The sequence below is a fragment of the Mucor velutinosus genome, assembly GCF_035048745.1.
Source record: "Mucor velutinosus strain NIH1002 chromosome Unknown tig00000041, whole genome shotgun sequence".
In the NCBI taxonomy this organism is placed as follows: domain Eukaryota; kingdom Fungi; phylum Mucoromycota; class Mucoromycetes; order Mucorales; family Mucoraceae; genus Mucor; species Mucor velutinosus.
Genome location: NW_027041905.1, coordinates 3,195,764 through 3,219,003, shown reverse-complemented (window position 1 = coordinate 3,219,003; position 23,240 = coordinate 3,195,764). Strand labels below are relative to the sequence as shown.

Sequence of the window (23,240 nt, the reverse complement as noted above, 5' to 3'; positions counted from 1 at the left end):
AATCAAAATGTTTCTCTCGATCCACAGCAATCTCCGAAACTACTTTTATGAAGCTTCCATATGCAAAATATGGCTATTTTCGCTAAAAACCTCATTTAATACTTTACCAGATTGCCCAATAATTTCATTTAGAACATCTGTTGCAATTAGCACCATTGGAAGCGCCTCGAAAAGTACTTCAAGAATGTATTAGGAAGCGTAGGGTGATCATCACAATTTATATAGTCGAATATCATAAAATAGATGAAAAAAGTCGAAAAAAGACAAAAACTATCCAATCGTGAACAGAAAAAATAGGCTGAATTTGAATTAATTTTGGCGGCAGTTTGCTGCTGGCTGATCCAAATGCCTTTTTGATGATGACAATGATTAAATAGAGATCATGGAATTGAAAAGACAATTACTTAGCCTAAATCCTTTTTTTTTTGGGATTTTCCTTATAAAAGTGCCTTTTGCAATGACAATATCTGAAAAAAGTTGCTGTAGATCTTACACAAGTCCTGTACTTTACACATAGCCAGCTTTATGTCGCCATCTCATTAAGGGCATCAGCAGTAGTGAATGATATGACAATTTTATTATCAGAAAATGGCGATTGTGATGTACAAATACTGCATAAAATTTGAATTTTCTTTCACATTGTCCCAATAATAGGCTTTGTTTGATATCAGTGTAAGCAAAAAGGATGCTGAGGGAGCTACCTCCTCTCCTCCTGGCTCTGATATAGCCTTTCTTTTACTAACTAATAATTAGTTGTTTAACATCTATTTGATATACCAAAATGCTATAATATCTGATTTAAAATGTCTTTGGCGAGAGCTCACAGAGCGACGCCGACATCGAGCGTAGCGAGATAGATCGGCTAGTCTATAATATACTCAGAAACTATACGAAGTTTAAAACATCGAGCACTAGGCAAAGCTTAAAAAAAACTTTTGTTCGCATTTACAAGAATGCTCACGAGATCCTGAGTAAAGAAGAAGAACGATAACCTTATCAACGAGAATGCCCACATTCGTCTCAACCCTCAACTGGGATTGGAAATAATTGTTAAGAAGACTGGCGCACTCAAAATCCTCCAACTGTCAACAAAATTGCTGATTCGTATTTCAGAAATATCCTGATCACATATGGAAATAGCTCTTCAGACAATGTCAATAGTCTCCTTTAAACGAATCAATAATGAAACGCATGCTGCCGACATACCATGCTGAAATGCTGCAAATCATGATTAGGAAGTTGCGATCACATATATTTGATGATGAGCCAGGATGGTTGGCATTGTCAGATATGAAAATACCCAACAAAAACAAACGAAATAATTCAAGCTAAGCGGTAGTCCTTTTGAATTTATGGTCCTCATTTAATTAGCATCCCAATCGTCATTGTCATCATCAGAGAGGCATTTTGGCCAAACAGCAGCACCGAATTCAGTTCAAACTCAGAGTATTTATTTCTGTTCACGATTGGACAGTTTTTGTCTTTTTTCGACTTCTTTCATCTATTTTATGATATTCGACTATATAAATTGTGATGATCACCCTACGCTTCCTAATACATTCTTGAAGTACTTTTCGAGGCGCTTCCAATGGTGCTAATTGTAATAGGTGTTTTGACTAAACTTACAGAGCAATTTTATAAAATTTGAAATGAGGTTTTTAGCAAAAATAGCCGTATTTTGCATATGAAAGCTTCATAAAAGTAATTTCAGAGGTTGCTGTGGATCGAGAGAAACATTTTGATTTAATAGATACCATAGTAAAAGTCTCCGTTTTCAAGGTGAAAAACGCGATCGTTTGATTTTCGATGAAAACCATGAGGTACCCCTCATGCTTTTTGGTCGATTTTTTGCCATGTTTTTTTTAGACCTAAAAAGTTGAGCAAAGGTGTCAGGAAGTTACTACTACTCAAGTACAATTGTTTGGCGCCATTTCGGTGGCTCAGAAAGGTTTACATGTCAAGATACGAAGGCTTGAAAGCTGTCAAATTTGATTGTGTTTCATACATTTGCTTGTATAAGTTTATTTAAATATATAAAAAGAGTAGATGTACGCTTGGTTGCTAGAAGCAGGGAATAAGTTTTTTCTTTACAAATGGGATAGATGTGTAACACATCGAATTTAAGCGTTGATCTTAACGCCGTTGAGAGCAGCTTCCTTATCGATAACGGCAGCCAATCTACGGAGAGCTTCATCCATATCTTCCTTGGTAACATTACTATAAGAGACACGGATAAAGTTATTCTTGTTTTGTTGAGGCATGAAGGCCAAACCAGGGATGGCAAGGACATTCTCCTTCAAAGCCTTGGTCATGACCAAATCGTAAGAATCGGTAATACCACCCAACAAACGGAGCCAGACAAACATACCAGCGTTAGGAACAACCCATTCAGCGCGGCCAGCCATTCTACGATTTAGGCACTCTAGGAACTCATCTCGTTTCTCACGGTAAAAATCAGCCACACGGTCTACATGTTCCAAGAAGCCCTTGTGACCCCATTTCTCCAACAAACCAAAGGTCATTGCCTGAGGAACACCCGATGGCTGCAAATTGGTGACCATGGTGTGCATGTTGATACGCTCAATCAAGGGCTTGGGGCCTGTGATCCAGCCTAAACGAAGACCAGAAGACAGAATCTTGCTCATACTGTCACAACGCAAGACACGGCCATCCACATCCATAGAGAGATAAGAAGGAGTGCGCTTCTCTCCAAATTGCAAATAGTAGTAAGCATCATCTTCCAAGATAAGAATGTCGTATTTGGAGCAAATCTTATACACGGCTTGCTTGCGTTCCAATGTGGAACTCAAGCCAGTGGGATTACCACCAGTAGGGATGGTGTACAAACAGTGAGGTCTAGGTTGATCCTTCTTTCCGCTAGGATTGCTCTCGGGCCAATTGGCGAGCATGTTCTCCAACGATTCAGGGACAATGCCAAAGTCATCAGTGGCAATGTCAGCGAGATCGCACTTCATGGTCTCAAGGAAAGACAAGGCACCGGTGTAGGTAGGATTTTCAACCAAGACAGAGTCACCTTCGTTGATCATCATTTCAAGTGCCTAATATCATATAGCCATGTCAGTATATATATAGACAACACTACAAGAACATGCGTTATGGTAAACACCTTTGTCAAGAGATCTTGAGAACCAGAACCAATGGAGAGATCAAAGTCAACGGGAGGCTTGTGTTCCAATCTCTGGAGCTCACAGAGCCATTCATTTAAGAGAGGTTGACCAGACTATGCGTCAATGTGAGATGTTTGTACTCTTATCGTGGGAGAAATAACTTACAGTCAAATCGTAGGACAAAGATCTGTTGAACAGATTGTCATCAATTTCGATCTTTTCACCAGTCTTGAGAGTTACAGTCATGCTGGCAAAAGGGAATGTAGCAGGATTGGGTTGACCAGCACCCAAGGAAATCTACACATAGTGCATGAGCACATGCGTTGCTAGTCAGCTTGTCCAACTTTGGCTTACCATCTTCTTGCAGTTCATATAGGGCATCAAAGCACGAACTAGAATGATATTATGTCAGCACCTGGCATGATGCGTGGTTTATGCTGCAACTTACTGGCTGAGGGGTTTCTGGCCTTGCTGTGCTCACTGATATGCTTTGAGTAATCCATGTGGGGTTATAATTGATGCTGGTTCTCTGATGAAAAATTAAAGCGGGAAAAGAGATGTTAAGAAACTGGAATGATTAGCCTTTATATAGTTTTTTTTTTTTTTTTTTTTTTTTTTTTTATCTAAAGTGAGATTATCAATCTACTTATCCCCTTCCATCCCGTCTTTTGCTTAAATCCGAAGCTTCGCCTATAAACCATTACCTTTTTAGTGCTCAGTTTCAAATGAGACGGCCGAGAGATAGGACCAACATGGTATCATTGTCGCCTGGAGGACGACTGTGCTACTATATCAAGGTGCGTAAAATGACGTTTTTTCCCAGGCTCTTCCAAGGGCTCGTACAATAGAATTGTGAATTGCATAGAGGCAAATGTTAGTGCTCAATAGAGTAGTTACGCAGGATCAGCACTGAGATGCATCGCATGCAAGTAGGGCATTGATCAGATCCTGCAAATGTCCATCTACTGTACTTGACCTAAACGTACATTCACCTGATAAATGCATTGCTTGTTGATAGCAAAAATTAGCATTCTTCAATTTCATGCATCTACTGCTAGTGCATATATACATTTGCTTCAGTACCTCTTCAGGAAAACTCTCAATGATGATTACACTCTTTGAAGGAAAGTATGAAAAGCTTTTTATGATTTGACATTTTGTATAGATCAAGCATTTTGCAAGTCCTCTACTCCACGATACAAGATGGTGTAACGACGCATTCATGATTCAACTAGTAGAATGACTAATCAGATTATCCGTGACTCGAGTACATCCATGGCTTGAATAGTTGATCCGAATGAGTAACAATTACAACATGTATGTGAGCTTTGACCCTTTACGAGTATCCGCTTCATTTGATATTACTTCATGACTGGGACCGCATTTCAAGTTTGTAAAGAATGCTCTTTGGCTGCAAATGCCTTTCTTGCAAGGTGGCTTCTAATCGAATGGTATCCCGTCGAAAGCGTTTTTGAAAGATCATTGTAGCGAATGGAGACCCTGTCAGTGAATACCTACATGGCACTTTCAAATGGTCTCACTCTACTACAAATCAAGTCATTTCAAACCAATGACAGATACCAGTCATCACGTTTTCTTTGTGATGTCTAAACCAATTGGAGCTACATTCAAACAAAAAGGTACACTGATGATCGCATGAATTGCGTATTTGTAACACCTCCATTTGTGACATTGCACGAAACAAACAACTTACCGTAAATATATATATATATATATATATATGCACTTGGAGTTTTCTTTTATACGTCCTTCTTTACACAATCTATAAGCATTACAGAAGAAATGTTCCGAAAACTGATCGTCAAACGCAACTATCATCGCCACAATTACACGGGTATTGCTGACGGTAGACGGGTGGTAGATCTGTTGCGAAAGAGATACGAACAAAAGAAACTACAGCATATCGACGCAGCCGAGAAAGACAAGGCAACCATTCTGTCAATGAACACGTTGAAGCAACATAAATGGGATGCTAAGGCGATCAAGAATGCTCAAGCTGAAGACATTTGTGGATTTGGCTATACCTCACCAAATGAAGTGTAAGACCATTATTATGCATTTTGGCTATTCACTGATTGATAATGGACATCTAGTTTTATCAACAATGAACTGAACCTCAGTGATATCAAAGTGTACGGTTTTGATTACGACGCAAGTATACTATCACGCTCTACAATACGAAATCTAGCCGTGCAAACTAACGATAGTCTGTACAGTACACGCTGGCTAATTACACCGAGAATCTGTCATTGACAATCTATAATTCGTTGCGAGATATCATTGTCGATGTCATGCGATACCCAAAACACATCAAGGGTATTTTATTTCTTGGTGCACTACCATCAATAACAACTAATACAACTCTTTGGATCCTGCATAGATCTCCAATTTGACCCAGATTTTGCTATTCGAGGTCTCCATTACGGTAAGAATATCATCTAGTGTGTGAAATTGTGAGTGCTAGAAAACTTTAGACCTTGACAGACTTCAACAATGGTTGGCTGATGAAGATTGATAACACGGCAAATATACAACTAAACACGGTGCATGGTATATTTTTGAACTATCAAACTATGACGTTTTCTGATTGACACACACGCATATCAAATGACAGTGGGAAGAGAACCTATCAGCAACATTGACGAAATCATGCAAGTTCACAAGGGAAGACATATTTCGCCAGAGTATCTGAGGAGCAACATGTTTCAACTAAACGATTTATTCTCGATACCACAAGCATGTCTGTTGAGTGATGTGGTACAGTACTTTCGAGACCACAATATGAAGTAAGTCTGGCTTGTGGAATGAATGAAACAAAAAAAGCTCATTCTATTGCAAACAAAAAGCTTCCATCCTCGCTATTTGTCTGATGATGTCAGTACGGCTGCTCGTATCCTTCACACAGGTGCGCATGGTATTGGAGGTACACTCCACATTGACGTTATGAAGGACCTGTCTTGTTACCTGGAAAGAGCACCGAAATTGGTTGGCTATCTCGAGAATTTACGCAAAAGAGGAAAAAAGACATTTCTGTTGACAAACAGCACCAATGCATTTATATCAAAGGGAATGAGCTACTTGACATCAAGTGACGATTGGAGAGATCTGTTTGATTGTGTGATTGTGTCAGCGAGGAAACCCGAATTCTATAACTCACATCGCCCTTTTCGAAGAGTGCAAGAACCAAACTGGGACAAAGTCAACTCATTTGAGCCAGGAGAAGTGTATCAAGGAGGCAATATGAAGGATTTTGCTAAATTAACAGGCTGGACTGGGTAAGATCAATACTATGCTTTTGAGAGTGAGTGCTAATTTGACTGGAATTTACAGCGGTAAAGTGCTTTACTTTGGCGATCATGTATTCTCTGATCTTGTGGAGGCATCGATGCAGCATGGCTGGCACACAGTAAAGCGACATGATTGAGATAGGCATGGATTTCAAGACTCATGATCTTTTTGAATCCATAGGGAGCTATTATCCACGAGCTGGCAGAGGAGATCGAGATCAGAAATCAACCCTCTTATAGACACACGCTATCATGGCTATTGCAGCTAGAGAAACTATTGAATGAAGCCCAATCATGGCGCAAAGACTATCACATTGATGACTTAGATTCCCTCATTTCCGAGTGGAGAGCAGAAAGAAAGCAAGTGAGAATCAAGCTAAAGACAGCATTTAATCATTCATTTGGAAGTGTGTTTCGAACACATCAAAATCCATCCTTCTTTGCCAACAAGATTAGAAAGTTTGCAGATATTTACATGTCAAATGTCACTAATCTGGATAGAATTGACATGGATTACGTATTTTATCCAAACCGAACTTATCTCCCCCAGTACGTTGTCTGTTTATGCGTGCAAAAAAGGAAGGCAACTAACAAGTATTTGTTTCTAGCGAGCAAAAGATTGAGGAACTCATCGATACTGCAGGAGATAAAGTGAATGAATACTTGTAATAAATGCCATCATGAGAGCCACACGATTTAATGTTGAAAGAGGTGTTTGCAAGTGTTCAACCGTATAGCAAAATGGCAGGCATCTATAGCTTGCACCTCTAAAATGAACCCAATTCTGCGCTGAATGGCCATTCGCGCTTTTTCACGTCCATGAACCATGCATGCAACGTGTTTGATTTCATTTGTGACTGTAGCAATACACATAAACAATTTACTGTAATACCACTTAATTTATCATTCTTTCTCTTGGATTTAACCTGTTCTCACCTTACACTGCAGTATGGAACAAGACGAGCTCAAAGAGTTGCAGAAAAGAGTCTTGCGTACAAAGAAAGATCTTCGCAAATGGGAAGGCATTTTTTCTCAAAAGCATGGCAGACCAGCGACCATTGACGATATTAAAGCGAGGCCCAACATCGGTTAGTTTTTCCCAGATGCATTGATGCGAGAATAGCTCATGACTGATCTTTTATGGCCATCAGAAAAGTTTTACAAGAAATACAATCATCTAAAAAGGGATTTGAAGAAGGCAATGGAGGCAAATCAGATGGAGGATGTCTCCAGCCAGCTCTCATCATGTCCTGTCTTTGCTGACAGTCAAGATGCCGCTTCTACAACATCATCACCGTCATCATCGCAGCAACGCAGAAACTCAGTTGAATACATAAAATCACCAAGCTCATCTGGAACAAGAGTCAATCAATACTTTCATCATGAGAACCGTGAAGATCGCTTAAAGGTAAGGCGGCTGTCTGAAGTGGAGGGCTTGAAGATGGCCATAGCAACATCCAGTTCAACAACCACCATTGCAAGCCCTTACGGTAATCGAGTGCTAGCTGAGGACGAGGCATTTTGGCTTGAACTTACGCCCACCAGTGCGTCACAGCCATTGCCTAGTGTCCATCACGAACAAGTTGCATCGCCCACATCGCCCTCCTCTTCCACACAACCGCCTCGTCTCAAATTGGGAGGATCACAGTCTAAAAAGAGCCAAAGAATATCAAAAAGCAATCCGTTCCATCGTAGACAGAGACTTGCTCAGCAGCAGCAATCCAAGCAAATTGTGGAAGCAGAGGAGCAAGCACAACTACACTCTCAACCACAAAGACAGCCCTCTCTCATGCCATTCTCTCAACAAGCTGCCTCCCAAATGGATATTTCAGATGACGAGAATGATGATATGAATGGCATACAAGTAGTGAATCACGAGGAAAATCCATTCAGAAACTATGACCCATCCTTATTCCACTGGGATGATCCCTCCTTTTCTGTCGGCCCTGGTTTCTTCGGTAGTGCAAAAGCCTGTACATCCTACATGGTGCCCATCCTCAACGAACCTTCTCGAAGAGACAGAATCCTAAGAAAAATAGAAAAGGGCACATTGGGCGAACTAACAGAGGAAAATCAAGCCATAGAGGACGAGCTGGCAGAGGAAATTCGACAGTTTATCAATCTTCATAATATTAATAACCCACATGTAAGTGAAAAAAAAAAAAAAAAAAAAAGTATGAAAGTCTGCATTTTTGCCTCTTCTGACCTCTCTAAAACTACAGAGCCTGGAAGCAGCTCTTCAGCCTATTGATGATAATTTATTAAATACACCCGACTATGTATATAAGAAGAGACCCCTTCAAAAGCGACAAACCAAATTATTTAAAAGTAAGTACCTTGTAACAAAACGAATCAGAGCAATTATTAATATAATTGCCAGTGAAATTTGTCGAGACCCGATAAACGCCACACCGCATAACAACTAAGCTATATCTAAATTTTACCCACATTGCCCATTTGATTGTACATTACATCTTTTACACAATAAACTATCCACTTTATCAAGTTGATTTGAAAGTTATAAACAGAGTTGGTTTTATTTAAATATAGACATATATGCAAGAAGAAAGAAATACAATACAAATGGGGGGGGGGGGTATAAAGATTGGAAGCATACAATCATTGAGATCGAATTTGACGCATAACAGCATAACCTTCAAGGCCTCTTCTAGCATTGGCAAATGTATTTCTCTCAACAATTCTATCTTGCTGAGGATTGCCAATGATGGCTTGTTCAGGTTCAGTCAAGAAAATGCGGCCCAATGAAGCAGACATTTGATACGGCTCACTTGTGGCAGAGCGATCATAATCACGAGAGTGATGAGTGTAAAATACAGTGGTATGGTCTCCAAAACTGACAGATTTGGATGAACAAGAGGAGGAGGTGGATGAGGTAGAAGAGGACGATTCACGTCGAACAAGAGGCATTGCTGTAAAAGTATTTATTGATAAAGATAGGAAGCGTTTCCAACAGAGAGAAAAAAAGAGGTCGAGTTGAGAAGCATGGCATATTTATATTGAATTTCGTTTAGCAGTGTGGGTAATTTTAACAGAGGGTTTTCTATTTCATATTCGAGTAATTTAGTGGAACAAACAACAGCACGTTTCATCAGGAGACTTTTATTCAAAGCCAGGTGGTAATATATGCCTGACAGAAACCCGGGAAGAAGATGAATTTAATAGTATGATTTGCTTTTTTCATTTTGCTTGGAAAAGAAGGATCTATGGAAATACATGGCTGCCCATGGACACATAGGTATAGCCTGTATATATTTGCCATGCGCATCGCACTCTCCTTCCTGATCTATTTCTTTTTCACATTTCATTTTCCATCCCACATTAAAGATCCCGCATTAATTTCATCAAAGTTTAATTGGTGTCAAGTGTGTCAATACCTCCCCATATATGGGATTTGTTCATGCGACATGGCTTAAAGAACGAATCAAAAATCTCCCTAAACATTCAGTCTTCCAGAGAGCTTTCCGCATAAATTTATTCAATCGACATGCCGTTTCAAAGGATAGACGTTGTGTCTTTTCCTAAATGGTATTATGAATGTGGACATCAGTTTAAAGTATACAGATTGGATACATGTCAAAAGTTTGATCTTCATTTTCCTTGTTGTTTTGCCATATTTCCTTCTTTTTCGTCGTTCTAATGGAATAGTCGGCAGAGAGCTGGAAGAAGGAGCTGGCGTGACTAATGCAATTAAGGTTGCTGTTGCTACTGCTGTCGAAGATGGATACTGCTCTGTTGCGGAGTTCATCATAGTATGGGATACAGGGTGGTGAAATAATCCGCATATGATGCATGCTGCTGGATAGAAGAGCGGCTCATGATGATAGTATTTTGGCGCTTCTGTGTGTGTCGATGCTGCTGTGGAGTGTGGGTGCATTGTCATGTTGAAGTCCAGTGATATCAGAGACGACGAGGGCGACCACATTTGGAGATTGCTGGTGAATGGAACATGCTTGTAATGAGACATGATTGCAAGTGCAAAAGAAAGGATGAAAAAAGGGGAGGGGAGGGATTTCCCGAGAACAACTTTATAATGCGCTAGGCTAACAAAACGACGATTGATATCCCTATGCATCGAAATAAACCTATTACCCCCGTTCTGTTGTAAATATATTTATTTGTTGTATGTACAATTGTTCAGACCATCCATCTAGCGATAAAACTCAGTGATCCACCAATAGCTAATCCCAGCACAAGCGAGAAGCTCATCACACTGCCAACAAGAGACTTTTCGTGTGCTGACTTGATCGATTCGAGCTGTGGTGCCGCCATCATAGCCAAACTACAGATCCATCCATTACTGACAGCAAATATCCAGATCAGAATAAAGTAAACAAAATCGCTGTTGATGAGCACCAACAGTCGACGTTGTTCCGACACAATTACGTTGCACACCAAAAAGAGTGGAATAAACACTGAACGCAGTATACTCAACAGCACAAGATACTTGACCTGGAATATCTGGAACATGCTGGATACTGGCATCATCCGACCCACCCAGTCGCCTACATTGAACAGTAGAAAGTGGAACGCCACAAAGATGTCATCATCGAAAAAGCGGCCTCCTTTCTTTGAAACGTTGCTCTCGGGCCTCCTGACTGACTTGATCAATGCTGTAATTGAGGGGAACAGCATGAGTGTGATGATAAAGATGTATCCAACTGTAAAGATCAATCCACTCGATTTGCGAACAATCGACATGATGCTGATAGGCTCTCTGTCTAGGGGATGGTGTTGTTCCTCCAAGACGTCTTCCTCTACGCGGAGCACTTCATTCCGAGCGCTCATTTGACGGCGATAGAATGGTAGGCGAACAACGACGATGCGACCTACCAATGCGGCTGCTGTGATCAAGAAAGCGGATAGAAAGTACAAAAATGCAGATCGACTGATGGATGATTCGTCAGGAGTCTCGCTTGTATTGCCAGCGAGTGCGCTTAGGATTGATGATACAGCCACAATCACACCTGCAATACCTTGGCCACTATTCCAATCTATCAGTATAATCCCAATTACAAGAACAACCCCTCAACTCAACATACCTTAACACTGCTTGCATGTACATGGGTGGCAATTGGCTCGCCTCACTAAATACAGAATTTTGAAAGAAACTTGTAGTTGCACCAGTCAGCACGATCAATGCCATGATACACCAAAAGTACACTGGTCCTTCTATTTGAGTTTCTACTGTTATAGCTAATGTGCCAAACACGATGGTATTAATGAGAATAGATATAAAAGAGTCCACATGATATGCTGACTTGCAGGTTTCCGGGTAATGGATTAGAGGGATGCTTTTCCACAAACACACAAACACACACACACACACACACGCTTTATTTACCTTGTTTTGCATGTACAGAATGAGTACAAACGTCAACAGATTTGTTATCGTAAAATACGTAGAAAAGTAATTTTGGAACTTCTCTTCATATGGAGTCTCTGCAAATCGCCTTGCAAAGTATTCGGATGCAGTGATAAATACTATGATTGCGTTGAATATCCAATGACTAAGCAGTGTATGGCGTATAGTTACCATTCCATGGCAACAACATGGCGATACCATAGATGAAATAAATCTAGCAAATAACTCAATTATGCTCTCTTCTCGTCTGCATTTCCGGTGCTACTTACCCAATACACAAGCTTGTACTTGTCCTCTAATCCATCATCGTCTATTTGGATTGATCTTGCTGCTATCAAGCGTGCACTTTCCTCCTCCGTCCCTCCTTTCTTTACTTTTAATGAATCAAACATGGCAGATAAGCAAAAAAAAACAAACGTAAGTCGATTGAAAGTGGGGTATTTATACAAACTACGGAAATAAGAACGGCAACAAAAAGCTCCTCTACTTGGGAACATCAAAATCATGATAAAGCCCTTTGAAATGCACATGTGACTCGTCACGACTCTATCACGATTGATCCAATAGCGTCCAAAGCATGAATTGAGTAAATCATCAAGAGGTAGGCTGCATACCGTACAACGCTATCTCTGGTCATAAAGATAAGACATTGGCTGCCGAAGAAAATGGTACTGCAGAAGGTCTCATGCTGATGTTAAGGGGTTCATCAGTCGACGGATCAACAGTTACAGAAAATGCACAAACCAAACAGTACCACATGCCACATTGGAGCCTCTTATTTTGCCCTTTGCTGAAGCGTGATGCGATTCAAATGTACAACACGTTGATGGTAACTCGATTTCCCGCTATGCACTCCGGTCTTTTTAGCATTTGCTCACGTACTTACAAGAAGGTCTGTTGATGTCGATAGACCTTGGTGTCCATAGATGACTGTGGGAAATACACTTTCGTGACAAACGAGATGCACAAATAAAGGATGTATTCCCGAGTTACGTAGCAGATCAAACAGGTTGGTTTCATGAAACGTCCTTTCAGATCTAGATTTACAGCCAACCTTGCCATCTCTTTTAGCAGAAGCAATCAGTGTGTAATTCAAGATGCGCACATTAGTGGCCAACAGTTGGTTAATGATCTCATACTATCCCACAACCACCATACACAACAGATATTATACAATAATACAGCATAGCGTAGTATGCTGTCTGTCTGAAGTATGCTTATGACCAATAGTCCTACAAGATGATCCATAAAGTCATAAATAAAATGACCGTTGTCATTTCTCGCCTAAACTTGAAATAAGCAACTTATTATGAAAGTTATGGCATGCCACGAGATTGACGTCGAACACATATTTGGCTGTGCTAGCATCCTCGAGCACCTTTCCATCACGCAAACATATTTTTTTCTCAATAGACGCTATCGCTCCTAACTCATAGTAAGTTTGAAAAGAATGTAAATACGCATCGAATGGTAGCAATCTTGGAAGGCATGATACGACTGGTATGCAGACAAACCTGTTTCTCAGATATTTTGAAGGTATTCAAAAGAAAGCATGTACTGTATCTGTACCAAATTACCTGTAGTAATACTCATTGCTCGGACTCAATAACCATCTATTCTTTGAGACCTTGGCCAAAGTTGCAGTATCAGTTTTCATGGATCTGCAGCAACCAATAGGTCATCCCCCGCAAATTGTCAGAAAACGATCGCTCAAGGCCAACTTTTGCTACAATGGTGCATATAAAATTCTTTTTGCGCATTGCTACTAGTCATAACACGCCCTAGATTTATTTCATAGAGTTGAGCACCACATAGATGTTTTCGTGGTATCATTAGAAAAAAACGTGTTTTTGCCATTATAAACTCCAATTTGAGGGTGGAAAAAACGATTTTTTACAAAGAAGCATCGTAGATGCCCCCAACAAGGTCTTATTTTATAGAGTAAACAAAGAGGAACAAAATTTAATTAATGTAAAAGCCATGTTGAGTTAACAGTTGGTAAAGAAATAGCGTCCAAACACTGTTCTTTTTATACACTGGCTACTTTACACTTTCCTCGCTTGATTATTTAACAACTAATGTAGCGACTGAAAATCCGTTTATACATTTAGCAACTCCTCGAAGTGAATATATAACGCTTCTAATATAAGTGGCCCTAGCATCAACGTAGAGCTTGGAATAACTGTTCTCCCTTTTTCGTAAAATGCGCAGCACAGCTCTAAACCTTGGCCACAACACAACAAAGCAAGTTATTACCAAGCGGTTTATAGTACAACAACGTTTGGTAACACCTCGTCTATTGTTCTATTACTTGTAATTGCTTGTAACTACCCGGATTTTTATATGATGCTCATTACTCAAAATTGACACATTTCAAAAAAAAATATCAATTTCTCAAATAAATGAGAATGAATGGCAGTTTATTTCCGTAAAGAACCGGATGGCGAAAAACCAACGAAGGATGAATGTCGTCTGCTGCTACTAAACCTGTATGTACAAATAAGGGATTGCTTCCGCATCCATTTAGAATAGTGCTTTCATGCCAAATTTTAGTATCAATCCCCATCACTTTCGCTGAACGATAATTATTTCGAATATACATGATGGTCAATCTAGATATCTTTACATGCTCTTCGCAATATTGACTACGTACATTTCTTGTTTATTTTGCTATCTTTGATTTATGAAGAATAGCTTACTAGAACCTAGCTAGTGTGAATATTATGGTTATAATCACTTACCTATTGATAAAGTTTATTTAAATATGCTCCATATGTACATAGTTTATTATTGCTTTATTCAAACTACAATATTTGTGATTCAGGTACAGTTGTATGTGCAAATACAGCAATGAATTTCTATTTTCTCAACTTCGATACAAAACTGCGTTGTTTGCTCCCCCCTCCTTCTCCCTTATTGTGTTGACAACGACTCAGCGTGCCAGGTATCAGCCTATTCTCCTGAATAATTACGAGTGTCCAACATTGTGAATACGGTTCTTTAAGCCTAGTTTTACGGCTAGATATGGTACCTCTATTGTGGATGACCATCAAAAATATCCTGCTAACCTGATGAGCATCTAATTCAATCCGAGCAAGCCATTAGCTTCAAATTTGCATAATATTTTTGACACTCAAGTGTCAAAGATTACTGTAATCGCGCATTTCAAAAAGCAAGGTTTGAGCCTTGTAATTTATCAGAAATGAATTATTTATAAAAAGAGTATGAAATTAATCTGGTAAAGAATATCGTTTATTACATTGGAAATAAGAGGGTTTATATACTATTCGAATTGAGGGATTTGATGTGAGGATAAGGTATTAGATGGGTTGATTTGGGTGATAGGATAATAGATTGGATCTATTATCCTGAACATGCCATGATGCGAATCGTAACTGGATCCTGTTTCATGTCTGCAGTGAAATCAGGTTTAAATAGATTTCACAAAAAAAATAAAGCAAAGGTAAAATATAATAGAAATCAACTGTATTTTATTTTGTGTATAAAATGAACTGAAGATCCTGGAATTGAGTAAAAAAAAAGAAGAGTATTTATACATTTGCATCTGGCTTGTAGGATTAGTGATGATAGAGAGCAATAGGTGCTGCTATTGCGATATCTGGCAAATGTTGTTGATGTTTGATTTAAAGTGGTAATCAATGCAGGAGCACTGGCCATAAGGGTCGATTTGAGTAACCTTGATGGGCTTGGGTGAGCTATCGTCATAGCATGATTTAATGTAACCTTGATGGTTTAAAGTGTGATGTTTGTTATTGAAGCATGGAATCCTTTATCTGGGATATTGTGCAACTATGGCAGCAGGGCATAGTTGTCATATTTGAATATGCTTGTTACTGATTTGATTCTTTTTGGATAAAGATACCATCACTTATTACGACCATCATGGGTGTGATTGAATACACTGTGATCAGGAGTGATTCATTCACACGATGTGCGATATAAGCGTGTATCTTTATTACTTTAGTATTTTTAAATGGGTTTTTGATGTACATTTGAGCGCTTTCATTAATAGATCCAAATAGCATGAATTTGAATGAGTGCTATTTGATGAACTTTGGTTTACAATTAAGTTGCGTTTGGGTGGCTATTTCATTACAATGTCAAAGTTTATGATCTGATGTGATCTGTGCTTGAACTGATTGTTTCTACACATTTGGAGATCCGGTTTAGAAATGATACATCACCTTGGAATTAGAATAAAAATGCCTATTATTACTTGGAAATAGAGCTCTGTACAATGCAGAACACCTGGGTCATCAGACAGAAAAGTAATTAACTCACTCTTCTGGCAACGCAACCCATCACACCTTCGTTTTAGGTCGAATTCTGTTCAAATCTAGCCATTTTCAAGCACGAATAACTCATGCCACAAAGTGTTTTGAGCGCTTGGAATAGCATCACATGCCTTATCTTGGCCACGCTTTACTCCCTGATGCTTTATCTCAATTTTTTTTGGGTCGTTGCAAACTCATGAAAATCATCGTTTTTCCATGAGTATTAGCAAGGGAAAATTCTTGAAAATCAAATGATCGCGTTTTTCACCCCAAAAATGAAGACTTTTTCTGTGATATATATTGAATCAAATTGACCGTAAAGATGAAATGCAACATTGGAAACTCTTTCTATGAGACTTTCATATGCTAAATTTTGATATACTCACAGAAAACCTGTTTTCATATTTTTGCAAATTACTGATTATTTTCTGTCTAAAAGCTGCATATAATCAGCACCATTCGATGCGACTTTTTTTAGTTCTCTAGAGAAGTATTAGAAAGTTGGGTGTTATAACGACAGTTTTCATAGTCAAATTTAGCAAAAACGTTTGAAGGATGTGAAATCAAGTCAAGTTTAAACACGAAAATACTGCTGCACAATTTCAAATTAAATTGCCGCAACTACCGTTGCTATGGTATAAGACTGAGACCAAATCTACTGGCCGTGACGTCGGTTAGGGTGTCCTCTCATTTTTCTATAGCACCGTTTTTTATCCTTTTTGCAAAACGCGTTTATTATCAAACCATGTTTGTTTTGGAGTCCTTTTGATTGAAAATAACACTCTAGCTTCTGATAACACGGCCTTGCACAGTCAAAAGTACTTGATACTGCTTCTTTGAGGTGGAATATAGTAGGTACCATTCTATAACGAGGATTGGAAGGTGTAAAATCAGCACTAATCGAATTTGTTTATTATGTTTTGATAATTTTTTTTGCCTGTTTGACATGGATGTTGCTGTCATTACTTCTTTGCTATCTCTGCTATCTGCTTCTTTGGTTTACCATGTCTGGCGGTTACTTCTTTGGTCTTTGTCTGGTCTCTTCTGATGGCGTTCGTTCGTTGGTTTGTCTATGGTGCTGGTGTTGCTGCTGCTGCTGCTGGTAATCTGGTCTTTCTTGGTCTACTGTCTTTGGTGGTGCATGCTCGTTCTCTAGTGCCGTTCGTTCTTTAGTTTGTCTATGGTGCTGGTGTTGATACTACTGTTGCTATTATGGTCTTTCCTGGTCTACTGTGTTTGGTGCATGCTCGTTCTCTGGTCTATATTCGGTGATTGCATATCCTCTGGTCTATCTACGGTGGTGGTAAGTGATAAGTATCTTCTTTCTTCTGGCCGCAATGATATAAAACTTCTTTGAACGTTTGTATTATTGCTTCCTTTCTCATGATAATGCATTCATGATGTTTTCTTTGTTGCATTTTTCTTCTTTTGTTGGTTGTGTTGATTTACATCCGACTATTACCATGCACGTTGCTCATGTATGCATTTTTCTTACAACAACAACGAGCTGTTCTGAACGTCTCTGATGTTGTATTTGTTATACTTTTCTTTGAGTACTCACTTTGTGTGAGTATCCCTTTTTTTGCCTACCTACTACTATACTCCTATAGTAGTAGTATGTTCTTTTCTTCTTTCTTTTGTTATTATTATGTTTCTTTGAAGCATACTTTTTTTTTACGTTGTGTGGATGTGCCTATCCCTGAAGCTCAACAAGACTCTATCCGAGGCTAGGAGGTAGATAGGTTGCCTCCACTTGGTCATCACTACTTACTTTAGTGATGATTGAGGGTCTCAACGCCAGAATCTAAAGCTAGGTGGTGTAAGTAAGGCATGCTCTAGCACCTGGGGGAAGTTTGATGATAGCAGCGGCTATATTGCTATTATAGCGGCGCTTAAAATTTTGCCTCACATCAAAACAGGGGGAAACCCTCGCAAAATTTTTTTTAGGTCAGCGGAGTTTTCAAGTAATCTGATTGGTTCAGAGGTTCAGGAGCCGAAGGATTCTAGCTAGTTGATTTTCTATTGATCAAAATAAAAACAATAATGGCTTTATAATAAAAAAAAAGGTAGACGTAATGATAGGAATGGTTTTGGTTGGTGTTACTATTTGTAGGTTCTTAAACCTTGGGTAATACTTGCTGTATAATATATGTACATATTACTGAACAAGAAGTTTTAAGATTAAGAGATAATAAATTTATTGTAATAAATGTGTCGTAGGGAGTAGTAATAATGACAGTTATTGAATGTTAATAATAAAAATAACTGTCAAAAATGAAGGCTATTTATATATTATTGCATCAATGTTTTACTCGTGAGAATTGAAGTATATATTGTAATGTGAATCATTACAAGTAACCTAGTATCCGTAGTTTTGTTTTTGTTGTAGCAATTGTGATGCTGGCAAAAATATGGTAGCTAGAGCAGTATAATAGTAGCATGTAGTAGTATTTAGTATGTTGGCGAGCAATGAATGAGCAACACATGCTCATTGTAAGCGTTACTGCTACTTGTGAAATAGGTAGGTGTGGTACATCAAGTTTGATGCTGGTTGATGTCATGGGAAACGTCCCACTACTGATTGTCATACTAATACCATAGTGCTTCAAGATAGCAGGCAATTATCAAACAGTTTTGTTTGATGAATATTCGATTCAGAAGGTCGTTGATGGTGATGGATCGAGCAAGTATATGTATCTGCATGGCAATTGAAAGGATGCTATGACTATGATTTATGTTCCCAACGACTTGACAATCTGCTTTTGAATAGACGTAATGCGAAACCTTGCTGTAACATTCGATCAAACAATCACCACCTGCAGAAAATATATTTAGTGCTTGACAACAAGCTGCTTGCTGTGATGAAAGTATTTATACCACATAAGTTTATTCGGGCCTAGCTTTCTTACTACCTCATCGTTGATAGCCGCCTGTTATATTATATGTGATTTCCCTAAGCTTGTCATGAGATACAAAGATGTAACGTTTTTCAATAAAAAAAGGTGTGGTAAACTTTGGGCTTTCTTTGTGAGGTATGTCTACAATTGTATTTTGTATTTGAGAAATGCGATAATCTATATACTAGTGCACAAGAGGAGAGCCATAGTCGTAAGTTTTGGTGTATAACTTCAAAACCTTCATACCATTAGAGCAACTTTTCCAATGATAAGCTGTATCATCATATCTTATATCATAAACTCTGTGCGCTGAAATAATAATATATTTGCATAATGTTGGAAAAGGCTTTATCACTGTGTCAAATCAAAGCAGATAGTTACGATACCTATATCGAGTGTATCTTTTGTACGGAATTCCTACTTCCAGGTCACTCCACATATTTTAAGCATTCATAACAAGCAGCATCTATAGGATTTTCCTACGAGTATTTTTGATTAAACCGTTACTGTAACAAAATTGACACCCATAAATCACAAGCCATCTTCAAAAAAGTGTATGATGTTATAGGTCAAGAAATAGATAGAGAGAGCTCTTCACTTTCCAAGCTTCTAGCAAATTATTATTCATGAAACCCCATGTCAACATCTTACTAAACGCTTAAATACACAAAATATATACACCCCCAATGTAACATTCCAAGAAGTACAAACTAATCAAAATCGAACTAGCGAGAACATTGTTTGCCATTACTCATGCGTATATAAGACGAGTTGGTATCCGATCAGTAAAACAAAGCATTCGGTTATTATGCGAAGATGGTGCAATGCTGTACGATGTCTACAGACATGGGAAACCTTTTTGTCTTGCAAATGATTGCCAAAGGTGTGATTTTATAGCTATAAATCAATGAACATCGTAGCTTGGTTGCATTTTTTTGTAGTGTGAAGTGTTTCCTTGTTCTTCTTTTGAGCCAACACACTCACACATACAATACAAAGAACGTCAAGAATAACTGGTGAACACAGATTCACCATGCTTGTCCTATTAACCCTTTCACTGGTATTTTACTTTATTCCCAATTTAGTGAGATTTGTGCTCACAATATCATCGAAATTTAGTTTTTTCATTCAAATAGATGTTATTGTTGTACGAAATCTTCATTGCTAAATTTAATGCTCAATATTTACTCTTTTAATCATGTTCCGAGCCCCTCTCTAAAGGTGTTTGACAAACGAATCAGTCTCTGTTTCTTTTGTGCCTCTTTTTTTTTAAAAAAAAAATAAATACGTTAAAATATGGTTGTTGGAGGCTTTGTGTATATAATTTTTCTACATGTCGCACCCCGGATTGCCTCAACAAGAAATTACGTTTAGATCAAAGTAGAAAGCAGCAATTCTCCCTGCTTTTTTTTGTGGGATTATTTTATTATCAATAAAACAAAGATAAAGAATAAGGAATAACATCGAAAGTTTGATTACAGAAATTACAGATGGCATGTAACATTAAACTGCACCAATCCCTCCGCTATCATGATTACAGTAACCTTCAACCATCATTATCTTGTCTGCCTTTCAAGTAGGATGGTTATATCATTAATCAGCACGTTGTGCTTCTATATTAATACGAAGCCAATTGATAGCACAAAGCTGTGATACGCTACCGTCCATCCATGTATCAATACTCATATGGTGTTCAGTTACATGACAAGTCCGGATCAAAATCATACGATGTAAGAGTCAAGACAGTATCTATTTAGTTTACTTACGAGGCCATTGTATTTGAAGAGATTCATATCAAATGTCACTAGTTGTGTGATAGAAGTCGTTTTTAATGGATCAACTCGCCCATTTGTGTAACTCTGATGCCTACCCATTAAACTGTTGCTCCATAATCATTGGGTACAATTGCCTTTGTTTATCGCATTGCATTAAGAATACATGGAAAATGGGGGGGGGGAGACAATTGGACATGTGAAACTCTCTAATTTCACCAAATTGTCCTTTATAAACAGAGCATATATTCACACTTGATGCAATCGTACGCGTGATGGCATGTCACAGACTTGTACATTGATGGTTGATAGGATTTAAGACCTCACCTACAAAGATACACTTTGCTACATTTATCTGTTTCTTTTCCATTGTCCAGTTCTTCCGAAATGACACAATAATGGAATCCAAATTCGAAATCAACATCATGGTACAACCGTATCAGGCACAAAGCTCACAGCTTCATTGATACCCCGAAGAAAGATTAGGGTCTGTGCAACGTCTTATCGCAACAACAAATGTGGACCAACAAGAAGAGAAACGATCTTCATTAAGGTTTCGATAATAATTCACACACAATAGTTATATTTGGAAATAGAACAATATATTTTGTCACATGTAGCCTTTTGAAAACATCTCGAACGAGTTAGAACTATTTGTCGAAAACTGCTTAAACAAAAAGATGAGCAAGAGGAGCCAAAAGCCGTGCATTCTATTCTTTAGAACAGAGATAAAGTCAGTTATTAGAAATACACGTCAAATAGACATTTTGGAGCTGTTTCTACGCTGGATCAGGTAAAAAAATGCTTGTGTGGCTTTGCGAGATAATCTAATGCTATTCCTAATCGAATCATAAATACTAAATCAGGTCGAAAACTAGTTCAAAATCATGCAAATTGGAGGCTAGTGTCCTTTTTATTGTCTCTCTTAAAAACCAAGATAATCAACAAAGGTTGATGAATACAGCACTGTGATTAAGAGACTCATATGTTGGTATGACATGGAATTTATTATGAAAAACCATTTAAAATGTAGTATGATATTTCAACTCTAGGGGTTTTTCTTCCCCTTTTTCTTCCTGACATTCTTTTCTACGCAGACAAACATAGATAGAGAGATCATACTATTTCTAGTAAATAATACCACGTTATAAAGCTCTAGACATAAACTTGCATCTGCTGTTCGTTACTATAATTTTATGTAATTTAGCCACTGCGACTGAACGCGAGTTTCCTTTGCGATGCATAAACATACATGCAAACACCTTTTTGTAGCGTTTTTGTAGAGCTATTTTCAAGGGATACTTGTAGAATCGCACATGACAGCATCTCTTGGGCGATTTTGTAGCAAGACGAAATGCTGTTACTCAAAGAAACACGACGATGCTCTAATTTTACAGAGAAGCACGTATTTTGAGTTTCGACTTCTTTTCAATACATGAAGTCTACATGATGATCAGCCATCTGCAATCTGCAACTAACCAATGATTGCATGTCATACTTGATAGTTACCAACAGCAGTTTACATTCAGGCACATTTTCACCTGAATAGCATGAGACGGGTATTCAATTTGAACGAAATAATATCGAGCCATGTTTGATAACAAACTGATTTTCATCTTCAAACAAGTACGATCAGTGTACATACAGTAACTGTATCTTTTGTATATCTTGATCCATCTTCAGTTTTAAAGTTTAGGTTAATGATCCCCTATCAAAGCAGATTTTAGGGTTTAAACGGAGAAAGAGAGGTCGACGGAATCAGCACGAACATCAATGCATGTTTTTATCAATCATTAACGAGTCAGACAAGCCAAAAAATTGTAGCCTGACTTGAATTACTGCAAATGTTGATGCCATTTGACATTTCGTTAGTTCTGACTGCACCCGCAAAAACTTACTTGATTAGTCTTTTTCCGCTTCATCATCACAGTAACGTAGCACTTGACGCTTCTCATGAACTGTATACCCAACTACATGCGTCCACTCAGACATGGTCAATGAATCTCATTTCAACTCAAGCCAAGCGATATAAGGTTCCCACGAAAAATGAATCAGTGATTTGTACAACACGATTGCTTTAAAAAAAAAAAGATTGGATAGTGATACAGCATCTCTATTCTTGATTAGAAGTGCACATGACAAAAGTAAAGAGTTAACAAACTGCCAAATGCAGGTTTCCCTCACTCGCTGTTTCTTCATAGAAAGAACCTTCAGAATGATTTGGCTCCAAAACCCCTTTCATCATTGAATACATGTAGTGTCACAAAGTCATACCTTCTTTACTATTATTCCCTCTATTAACGAGGTGTCACCCAAAGTTCAATTTGGGGGAGAGACAGTGAGAGTGAGAGCAGAAGATTTGATCTGACTGATCAGAGTCAAGCACAAAATAGATAAACAGTGGCGCTCCCCTTCTTGAGATGGTATAAATTAAACTCTGTATTCCATCATTCATCT

At 38.4% G+C, this 23,240-nt stretch overlaps 6 protein-coding genes across 6 annotated transcripts; 3 read left to right on the top strand and 3 right to left on the bottom strand.

The window, feature by feature from the left end:
• Positions 1 to 2,120: 2,120 nt before the first annotated feature.
• On the bottom strand, positions 2,121 to 3,631 carry ATC70_001246 (uncharacterized protein; the record flags this gene model as incomplete). Its single annotated transcript, XM_064820644.1, has 5 exons — positions 2,121 to 3,059; positions 3,128 to 3,241; positions 3,294 to 3,425; positions 3,483 to 3,520; positions 3,577 to 3,631. The coding sequence occupies 5 exons, from the start codon at positions 3,629 to 3,631 to the stop codon at positions 2,121 to 2,123; spliced, it is 1,278 nt and encodes a 425-aa protein (XP_064684564.1).
• Positions 3,632 to 4,931: 1,300 nt separating this feature from the next.
• On the top strand, positions 4,932 to 5,402 carry ATC70_001245 (uncharacterized protein; the record flags this gene model as incomplete). Its single annotated transcript, XM_064820643.1, has 2 exons — positions 4,932 to 5,188; positions 5,243 to 5,402. The coding sequence occupies 2 exons, from the start codon at positions 4,932 to 4,934 to the stop codon at positions 5,400 to 5,402; spliced, it is 417 nt and encodes a 138-aa protein (XP_064684563.1).
• A 354-nt stretch (positions 5,403 to 5,756) lies between these two features.
• On the top strand, positions 5,757 to 7,105 carry ATC70_001244 (uncharacterized protein; the record flags this gene model as incomplete). The annotated part of the gene is made up of 5 exons (XM_064820642.1): positions 5,757 to 5,935; positions 5,996 to 6,424; positions 6,480 to 6,555; positions 6,618 to 6,985; positions 7,045 to 7,105. The coding sequence occupies 5 exons, from the start codon at positions 5,757 to 5,759 to the stop codon at positions 7,103 to 7,105; spliced, it is 1,113 nt and encodes a 370-aa protein (XP_064684562.1).
• A 280-nt stretch (positions 7,106 to 7,385) lies between these two features.
• On the top strand, positions 7,386 to 8,839 carry ATC70_001243 (Pre-mRNA-splicing factor 18; the record flags this gene model as incomplete). Its single annotated transcript, XM_064820641.1, has 4 exons — positions 7,386 to 7,524; positions 7,588 to 8,582; positions 8,659 to 8,764; positions 8,817 to 8,839. 4 exons carry the CDS (start codon positions 7,386 to 7,388, stop codon positions 8,837 to 8,839), a joined length of 1,263 nt encoding a protein of 420 aa, XP_064684561.1.
• Positions 8,840 to 9,055: 216 nt separating this feature from the next.
• ATC70_001242 (uncharacterized protein) lies at positions 9,056 to 9,364 on the bottom strand (the record flags this gene model as incomplete). The annotated part of the gene is made up of 1 exon (XM_064820640.1): positions 9,056 to 9,364. One exon carries the CDS (start codon positions 9,362 to 9,364, stop codon positions 9,056 to 9,058), a length of 309 nt encoding a protein of 102 aa, XP_064684560.1.
• A 1,227-nt stretch (positions 9,365 to 10,591) lies between these two features.
• On the bottom strand, positions 10,592 to 12,211 carry ATC70_001241 (Endoribonuclease L-PSP; the record flags this gene model as incomplete). The annotated part of the gene is made up of 5 exons (XM_064820639.1): positions 10,592 to 11,438; positions 11,497 to 11,714; positions 11,799 to 11,938; positions 11,991 to 12,033; positions 12,089 to 12,211. 5 exons carry the CDS (start codon positions 12,209 to 12,211, stop codon positions 10,592 to 10,594), a joined length of 1,371 nt encoding a protein of 456 aa, XP_064684559.1.
• Between the last annotated feature and the right edge of the window lie 11,029 nt (positions 12,212 to 23,240).